This window comes from Prunus avium, chromosome 2 (assembly GCF_965620075.1).
Source record: "Prunus avium chromosome 2, drPruAviu1.hap1.1, whole genome shotgun sequence".
NCBI classification, from domain to species: Eukaryota; Viridiplantae; Streptophyta; class Magnoliopsida; order Rosales; family Rosaceae; genus Prunus; species Prunus avium.
This window is the reverse complement of record NC_142285.1, coordinates 27,506,497-27,516,146: the sequence shown is the minus strand read 5'-3', so window position 1 is coordinate 27,516,146 and position 9,650 is coordinate 27,506,497. Positions and strand designations below refer to the sequence as shown.

Below are 9,650 nucleotides of genomic sequence, written 5' to 3'. Positions count from 1 at the left end.
CTTGTAATAGCTCACAAAAAAAGATGAGACATGAGTTGCATAGCCAAGCCAAATGTGTTTACTCAAAAGAAAATGGTAAATTTGGCAACAAAACCGTAAATATTTTCTTGTTTTGTATTGGGGGTGGGGGAATCGAACTTAGGAATTCAGATTTATGGTTAAATGCTCTTAATCACTTGAGCTACAAATGATAAATGTTTTCTTTTTTGGTATTGGTTGGTATTGGGAGAGAGGGGAACCTAAGATCTCGGGTGTAAGGGTAAATACTCTAAACTACTTGAGTTACAAATGGTAAATTTTTTCTTTTATGGTATTGATTGAGGGAGGGAAAATCAAACCTTGGACCTCAATGTGCACGGATAAATACTTTTAACCACTCGAACTACAAGCTCTTTGCATATAGCTATTTTTTCATTTATATATTATATGAATGCTTCCTAATTAAGTTAAGAATTAATTACTTTTTGTATATAGTATGGTAATGTGAGCTTTAGGACTAAGTCTTTTTTATTTATTTATATATTATATGAATGCTTTCTAAGGTAAGAATTAATTACTTTTGGTATATATAGTACGATATAATGTGAGCTTTACGATTAAGTTTTGAACAGGTTGCTAAATGTATAGTTTAGGTAGGTTCATTGCTTAATGTATACACACGTGTGCATATATATATATATATATATATGATGTTGATAGAAAAAAGATTGGAACACAAGACCTCGGGTGCAGGTATAATCACTTGAGTTGCAAGCTACTTGCAGTTCAAAATTTAGATTGAATAGACAAAAGAAGAGACAAACAATATATTCAAATCACAACTATCAAAAAGCATTAAATTGGATTAGCATTTGCTTAAATTCTAGTCAAACCAACAAAGAGCTTGTAACGCACATTTGTTAAGAGCATTAATTCATCCTGTCATTTCTTCCATTTCCCCAATAACATATGTATAAAATAAAAAATTATGGTCAAACCTATATCAAGTAAACACACCCAAAAAAGAAAGGAAGGTAATCTTACATTATAAAATAGCCTTTGGGTGTAGAGACACCTTGTGGTATTTATCCGAAAAAAAAAAAAAAAAAGCCCTACCTAGGTTAACAAAAAAAAAAACACATGAACTATACCCAAGACTTCGATATGGGTTTTGAATCTATCAAATTATCCACTTTTAAACAATTTTGCTGGTCAAAGCATCATTTAGGTGCATTTAATTAATCACCAAATTCTAACTGATATCTTTTTGTATTGTATTTATGACTCTCTGGTTATTTAGAACAAGACCGTTTTAGTATATGTCAATGTGTTGTTGTCTTCATCTTTCTCACGGTAGCTATGGTAGCATATCATTCATCACTTTTCCTCATTGCATTTTCCATTACATTGTCCATTATTTTCCTCCCAATTCTCTCGCTCACAGAAGATGATCATCTCCATGGAATTGGCTTTAGCCTTGAAATGATCCACCGCGATTCGCCGGCATCTCCCTTATACAATCAATCCGAAACTCATTGGCAACGGGTAAGCAATGCCTTGCAACGTTCACACACCGTATGATCAGCCATTTCAGCAGAAGAAATTCAGCACTTCGCGCTCCGAGTCCTGTAGCTGAATCCCATTTAATTTATATTGGAGGAGAGTATTTGGTGAACATATCAATCGGGACACCACCCAAAACTTTTATTGGCATTGTTGACACCGGGGGCGATCTTACATGGACACAATGCAAGCCATGTGTGGACTGTTTCAAGCAAAACCCCCCTCTCTTTGATCCCAGTTCTTCCTCAACCTATAAGCCCCTTTCTTGTTTGTCCAAGGAATGCCATTTGCTAAATGAAGCCTCTTGTTCAGATGCAAACTTTTGCTATTATAATTATACATATGGGGACATGTCCTACACCACTGGAAATATGTCCTTGGACACTGTTACGTTGGCTTCCAGTACTACAGGCAAGCCTGTATCGATTCCGAACACGATATTTGGTTGTGGACACCACAATGGAGGAATCTTCAGTGGGATTGAGTCTGGAATAGTTGGACTTGGAAGTGGAGCTGTGTCACTTGTATCCCAAATCGGCCATGCGGTTGGAGGGAAATCTTTCTCTTATTGCTTGGTGCCGACGACTTATGAACAATCCGATTCCGATCCAATCCTAGGAGCCAAACAAGGTCAGCGTGAAATTTCAAGCACGGTATATTTCGGCCGTAACGTTTCAGGTCATGATGCGGTCTCAACCCCTTTGCTGTCAAATGGTTCAGAAACCTACTATTACCTTGAGCTTCAAGGCATTGGCGTCGGTGCCGACAATTTTAAACTTGATGCTGACAATTCACAATCTTTTAAGGGCAACATCATCATAGACTCTGGGACTACCTCAACATTTTTGCCTACAAAACTTTATCAAAGTTTTGAATCAGCAATTAGAAAGGCAGTTCATCTGGAGGTGACCAAAGATCCAACTGGCATACTACGGCTTTGCTACCAGACTAAATCTGAAATCGAAGACCCTATCGTCACCTTCCATTTCAATGGTGCAGATGTGAAGCTAAAACCTGAGAACGTTTTTCTTAGGGTTAGAGAAGATATTGTCTGTCTTTCATTTTCCCCAACCAATGATGTGGCAATCTATGGCAATGTAGCACAGATGAACTTCTTGGTAGGATATGACCTAGATAACAGGACTCTGTCCTTTAAGTCAACTGATCAATGTACCTGGTAAAAGTTGGTATATGTGGTATATATCTTAATCATACCAGCTGATAATAAAATGGCTGTTTTTTGGTAGCATTGTGTTTAACATGGAATGGCAACGGGGCCGAGTTCAATGGAAAAAGTCGTTGACTTGTAGACCAGGTGTAGACATAAAATTTTTCCTTTTTAAATAAAAATCAATGACAATTTGATCGACAATCAAGAAATCCAAGTTTGACAATTTGGTCGGCTAAAGATAATTAGTACAAGTCAACATTTGGGATTAGTTTTGAATAATTTAATTTCCAAAAGAAGGGCGAATTAGCTTTGAATTATTAAATTTCTAAATAAAGGGATTTGATTTTAACCACTTGTCAAACCAGTCAAATTCGACCATCACAAGTCCCACTAACACAAAGTTTGGCTTTGGCTTTGTAGCCTAAATCCAATTTGGAGACGACAGTTTTTAATACAAGCGATATTCTACTTAATTTAATCTAAACTAGGGTGAGGAGGATTCGAACTCAGGTGCAGAGTGGGAAGCACATCTGCTGTAGCCAACCAATTTGGCTAAGCCCATACCTGTTGGAGACAACACTTATATCCAAACGAAATTACAAAAGAGTGTAACTCTCACAACCCCAAATCTCACATAGACCCAAATCAATCTCACAAAAATGAGCAAAGAACAAAAACAAAATCTTGCTCCAAATAAATTGCTCATTTGTGTGAGTAATTTGAGTGTGGGATTTGGACTATGAGAGTTAAATACCTTTTATTATTAGCCGAAACAATAAAAAGCTTGCAACAGCTCCAACAAATAGAATTTTATTTCTTATTACCAATGCTACAACAAATACACTCACAAGACAAAAGAGAAAAAGTCTGTCACTTTACATAACTAACTCTAGAACCACTATCCCAAGCTGAGCGTCTGAAGTTATTAAACATATGCACTTCAACAGTCTTTAGAAAAAGACAGTCTCTGTCATAAAAATTAGCTACCAAAAAATTGACATTAAATCTAAAAGAAAAGCACGCACTGCAATAACGAGGGGCCGCTACATGTCAATTAACTCTTTACTTACAAGTAGATTGGAACCCCATAGAAGCATCTACCTTGTGCTTAAAAGCAAAGCAGCTCCATTTTGAGAAACCTTCATAGAGTTTGCAAATAGTTAAATCTGAACGTTAACTGGAAAGAAGCACAAAATCTGGAGAAACATCAATATGAGATACTTACTTCCACGTCATTCTGGGCACCCTTAGATGAACCTATTTCGGAAACATCTTTTAAGCTACTTTAGAAAGGGCACTTTCATTCAGTTTCCCTGGAGTATATCTACAAAAGCTGTGAGTATAAATTGCACTTAGAATCCCTAACAAGAAACTTGTGAAAGCAAACATTTCAAATTCAATATCCAAATTATAGCAGCCTGTTAAAAATCTATTGAAATATTGATGGCCATTAATATTCAATCTCTGAACTACGTGTTGTGTCACAATAAGACAGGTCAAATCATCAGCCAACAAACATCATGACACCTCACACAATAAGCCTTGATATGTGCCACTGCCAACCCTACTTTTTAGACATTAAATCATCCAAAAAAAACAAAGGGAAAAAAAATGTACCTCTAAATCAGGTTAGGCTTTCTACATTTGAAATCAAATGATGTCTATTCATGGACCCTAGCTGTTTGATCATGATCAAACAACTTGAAATGAAACACAAACAATGTCCCATAATGTCCCATAAATTCATTAAAAAAGAGTAATTTCTTCTGATAAGTTTCAAATCATTCAATGCAACAGATTTATCAGAAAGCATCAGGCAGTTGTGCCTCTCCATTGAAAGTAAAATGTGGAGAATTTAAATCCTGAGAGTCTAGCACTAACAGTTTTTTGGTTAAGTTCGCAAATACTTTGTTGACATAAAAAAGGGAAATACAATGAATATTTATTCAGAAAACTTCCTTTGAAAGAACTTGTTGACGTATAGCAAATTAGTCCCTTTTAACCAAAGACAATGCAGAGGCACTAATCAGCAGTAAACCACAGAAGGTAGTTAAAACCACGTAAAAAGCCAAAGTAAGAAATGAATCAAAATTTTCAAACTATACTTATTAAGTACTTCCAAAGCGCATTCCAACCTTATGCACCATTTTGATTTTCTCATATAACATACAAAATGGAAAGCTAGTACTTTATACGGTATTTGGGTTACTTTATTGGCCCCTCGCTAGCTTGATATAAAGAATGCTTTTCTTAATGGTCTACAAGAGGAATGCAAATGGAACAACCTCCAGGATATGTTGTCCATGAGGGGTCTTCAAAGAAAGTGTCCCCTTAACAAAGCTACCTATGGGCTTAAGCAATCTCGACGTGGATGATTTAATAAATTGGAAGCATTAGCGACTATCTGGTATAAACTGAGTGGTTTTTCCCATCATTCGGTGTCTGCTTGTTGTGGTTCAATTAACTTTATGTATATATTTTCTATAGATGGACTAGTGAGGTCACAATTTCTTAATAATGAATTCATGTAACGGTCAAAACAAAATACTACGTTACTTTCTCACAGGGGGTCTCAAAAAGCCTCAGCATATGATATGGTATTACAGATTTAGAGAGCTCAGACCCAGATTTCGCTCATCCTGTTCTTGCAGCCAGCAAAAAGTGATACTTTAGAGTATCCACATGTATTTAGAACAAAGTTTTCAAGAATGTATGGTCACTCTAGAAGTGGATTCACTGTTTTAAGACCGTTCAGGGAACTCAAAATTTAAATTTCCCCCTTCAGATAAAATTCAATCATTCTAATTATTTAACCAATATTTTTTAACATTGAAAAAATATATATCATGAATTAGAAGCCCAAGTAAAACTATTTATTAAAAAAGTAAAGGAAAAAAATGATAGACATAAAAGTGCATAAATTCATTATCAGACTAAAAACTTCTAGGGCACATACAAATTGCTATTGAGCTATACACACAAAGTTCATAGAAAAATATTAAGCCACGAAGAATTCTTATGCAATATAAAGTAGAGACTATGGTAAGAGTGATTCTTGATTACCAAAACTGTTCCGTTTTTTCTACTTCTTTTTCATTTTTGACATTAGTGGCAGGTGTAGCTATTGTGGCTGGTGCAGCTGATGCTTGCATCTACTCTGCTTGCAGATACATCTACTGTCACAGAAGGTAGAGGAGCAGCTGGAAAGGGTGAGGTGGAAGACCCTGAGGCTGGAGCTGATAAAAATGGAAAAGGTGATCCAGGAGATAATGCAGCATTGTTGAACAGGTTATTTCGTGAATTCATTTGGCCCATCAAAGTCTCAAAAGCATGTTGCATTGCATATTTCTGAATGACATCAAAAATAAATTTAAAAGGAAATATATTAAAAGAATGTGAGTTCAACGAATGAACACTTGTTCTTTATAACATATGCACATGCATACATATTAGAGGATAGCAATTTGTGTTTTTCAGCTTGTGTTTTTAAGTGAAGTCAGACAACAACTAAAAATGAAGACACAAACACAGCTCATTTATTAAATGAGTGACATGACAAGGGTCATATTTATTTAGACCATGTGTTGGATGGGAGGGGCTTTGGTAGGCGTCAGAGGATGTAGAGCAAAGGGTGTTTGGGTTAAGTAGATCTATCAGTATAAATGGTAATACAGGCTAAGGGCACTAATCTTCCTTCCTTTACATTGATATGCACCATCACACTCTGAGACACGTTAATTTTCACATAGCCCCAAATAACTCAATGACCAACCTGCTGAATCTCTCCCTCTTCCCTGAAGTGAAAACATTAGTATCACTTCTGCCCTATTAAGTGAGACACCTAAATACGCTCCTTACCTACTGTAAAACCTCAATCAAGTTACACTCACCAGAACATCTTGTTAATCTACTCAAGACATCAAGAAGCATAAAAAGAAACAGGGCCAATGTGTCTCCCTGCCTCAACCCCCCGGTAGCTCCAAACTCGCTCTGGCTTACCATTTATACTGAAAATTTCACTAGACCCAAACACCCTTTGCTCCACATCCTCCTATGCCTATCAAAGCCCTTCCTATCCAACATATGGTCTATAAGCCTTCAATCAAATGATCAGGAGAGTATATATAATCAGAATGTTTTTCTAGTAGCTGATTAAAATAAAGAGTGTAAGGAGATTAGGAGAGTAGGAGAGAACATCCCACCTTCAGTTGCAAGAGCAAAAACACAAACTAGAATTCATCATCTGGCACAAATCCCCTTTGCAGCATTTCATCATGGAACCGAAATGCCTCCCTCAAATTGTCCTGGGTCACATGTCCATTTATCAATGACGTATAAGTGTCTCTATCAGGTTTTACACCTCTCTCAATCATCTTCCGCAATACTAGCTCAGCTTCGTGCATTCTACCTTGTCTACTGAACCCATTTAGAATTATATTGTACGTAAACAGATCTGGCAATATTCCTTGGTTTTCCATCTCCTTAATGACAAAAAAAGCTTTGTCCAGATTCTCTTCTTTTACATATCCATTAATCAGAGTGTTGTAAGTAATACTATCAGGAACAATTCCTTTTGAAACCATTTTGCCTAAGAACTCATCTGCCTTTGTTGTGTTGCCAGAGCGGCAATAGCCTTTAATGACAGTGTTACAAGTAACTAGTGTAGGTTTGATACCTTCTTCAATCATCTGGTCCCACAACCTAAACACCTCATGCACATGTCCCGTGCTACAAAATCCATTGATTAGAATGCCATATGAAATGTAATTGGGTAATATCCTTCTAGAAACCATGTCAGCCCATAACTCCTTAGCTTTATCCATTTCACCTACTTTGCAGAAGCCATCGATTAATGTGTTGTATGTGACAATGTCAGGCTTGATATTTCTTTTAGTCATCGCCTCAAACAGATTTAGGGATTTGGTCATATTCCCGTGCTTAGAATATCCATGAATGAGTGTTGTGAAAGTATAAAAATCAGGAAAGACACCCCTTTCCACCATCTCATTGAAGAGCTCATCTGCATCAGAAAGCATCTTCTCCCGACACAGCCCATTTAAAATAGTATTGAACGTGACCACATCCATAACACAACCTTGCTCAAGCATTTCATCCCGCAACTTCAAAGCTTCTAACATCATTCCATTTCTGCAATATCCATGTATAAGGATAGTATAGATCACATTATCTGGAACCCAGCCTGCCTTTTTCATATCTTGGAAATATACTAAAGCATGATCAATATGTCCATTCCTCGAAAAAACCCCAATAAGTGAACTGAAGCTAACTAAATCAGGAATAACACCTCTACATGACATTTCGTTGAAAATTCCCTCAGCCTCTGAAATATCATCTTTTCTACAGCTCTCAACAAGCAATGTATTATACGTAGTAGTGTCAGGACTCAATCCATTGTTCAACATCTCATACAAAATTTCCTTCGCTCTTGCATAATTTCCTACTTTACATAAACCATTTACGATAGCATTGTACGTGAAAACCTCAGGTCTCAACCCTTTACAAGACATAGAGTTCTTTAACTGAAAAGCTTCTTCTAAAAGCCCTTCCCGACAATATGCGTTGATTAGTGTATTATATGTCACAATATCTGAAAAAACCCCTTTCTCTTCCATGTCTGATAAGAACGATTTAACACTATCAATTTTGCGATCTTTACATAAGGCATTAACCATAATATTTAGTGTATAAACATTTAACTGAATCCCACTGCTAACAACTTCCCCATATACCTGCCATGCCAAATCAACCCACCCAACCTTCACAAGCCCACCAAGAAGACTATTACAAGCATTTATCGAAACACAAAATCCCTTGCTTCTAAACAGCTGAAACACCTCGAACCCTTCTCTCAACTTCCTAGCCTGCACATAAGTTCTGACCAACAAATCAAAGACCAAAGAACTTGAGACACAATTGCTATAAGTTGAAACCAAAGAGTCAACTACTTCAACACGCGAAACACCACTCTTCCTAACCATTCTAAGAATCAAAGCTTGTGCATCCGACACCCTTCGACCCCGCACCAACATGTGAATCATTGCACTCAAAGACTGCGACGAATGCTTAAAATTCGGACTATTTAACACAATTAAATCAATAAATTTCAGACCCAGTTGCAAATTTTCGCGGCAGCGATTAAGAACCTCAACAACAAGCAATGGGTTTAATCGAAACAGATAACTGCGCAAAGAATTGAGATTACCTTGCTTCAGACCCAGTAAAATCTTCTCCACCAAAAGAGAATCTGACAGAGAAGCTGATGAAAACGGTTCTTGGCTTGTAGTAGAACTGCAGACTTCTCGGAATTGCATACGTTGAAGACCAATTTCCCTGTCATTTGATGGACAATAAGCTAAAGAATGAGGTCTATGAGAGTGAAAGAGTGAGTGTTGTGTTAGTTTTTTCCTTTTGAAGGTTGTGAAGTTTCTCGGAGTTGGATTTTGAACGAGTAGCCGATGGGTTCGCATACTTGAAAGTATAATTATAGCCGTTGCGGAATGAGTATTCAAAAGGATGTGAAGTATGGATGCAGAATTGTTAATGCTTCTCAAGAAAAATACATGAAGAAATATCTAAGGATTGATATCTAACAGTTCACGTAGAAACACACACGGTGGAGGTTTTTTTTTTCCATGTGAATCAACCATGGAGCCGGCGCAGGTCGGGGTGATCCAGTTTGAGAAAGTAGGGCTGGGTAAATGCACTGAAAACCTGGCCGAACCGAACGATTTTGGTCTTTAGATTTTTTATATTATTTTATTAAAAACCCAAATCAAACCGGTTTAGTTTGGTTTGGCGCTGGTTTAATTTTAAAGGTGAGATATTTAATCAAATACCCATTTTTAGCACTAAAACTATAAATAAACTCTACACTATTTAACTTCTATAAACAAACCAAAAAAAAACCCAAAAAATG

At 36.8% G+C, this 9,650-nt stretch overlaps 1 protein-coding gene and 1 pseudogene across 5 annotated transcripts; one reads left to right on the top strand and one right to left on the bottom strand.

Annotated features, from left to right (window-relative positions):
- The first annotated feature begins 1,556 nt into the window (after positions 1–1,556).
- On the top strand, positions 1,557–2,727 carry LOC110768061 (aspartic proteinase CDR1 pseudogene; annotated as a pseudogene).
- A 780-nt stretch (positions 2,728–3,507) lies between these two features.
- On the bottom strand, positions 3,508–9,448 carry LOC110768055 (Tetratricopeptide repeat (TPR)-like superfamily protein). 5 transcript variants are annotated; one of them, XR_015834063.1, is made up of 5 exons: positions 8,937–9,074; positions 6,916–8,809; positions 5,777–6,061; positions 3,939–4,046; positions 3,508–3,852 (listed from the first exon to the last, which is right to left on the bottom strand). XR_015834063.1 is itself a non-coding variant. In XM_021971736.2 (2 exons), exon 1 carries the CDS (start codon positions 9,199–9,201, stop codon positions 6,943–6,945), a length of 2,259 nt encoding a protein of 752 aa, XP_021827428.1. In that variant the 5' UTR covers positions 9,202–9,448; the 3' UTR covers positions 5,615–6,061; positions 6,916–6,942. The 5 variants fall into 5 exon arrangements, 1 of the variants encoding a protein (XP_021827428.1); XR_002528403.2 differs by having other exon boundaries at positions 6,916–9,448; XR_015834062.1 differs by having other exon boundaries at positions 3,939–4,026; positions 6,916–9,448.
- Positions 9,449–9,650: the final 202 nt, after the last annotated feature.

Excerpts from the sequence above, each read along its gene's own strand:
- LOC110768055 (XM_021971736.2), bottom strand. The coding sequence starts at position 9,201 with ATGCGAACCCATCGGCTACTCGTTCAAAATCCAACTCCGAGAAACTTC.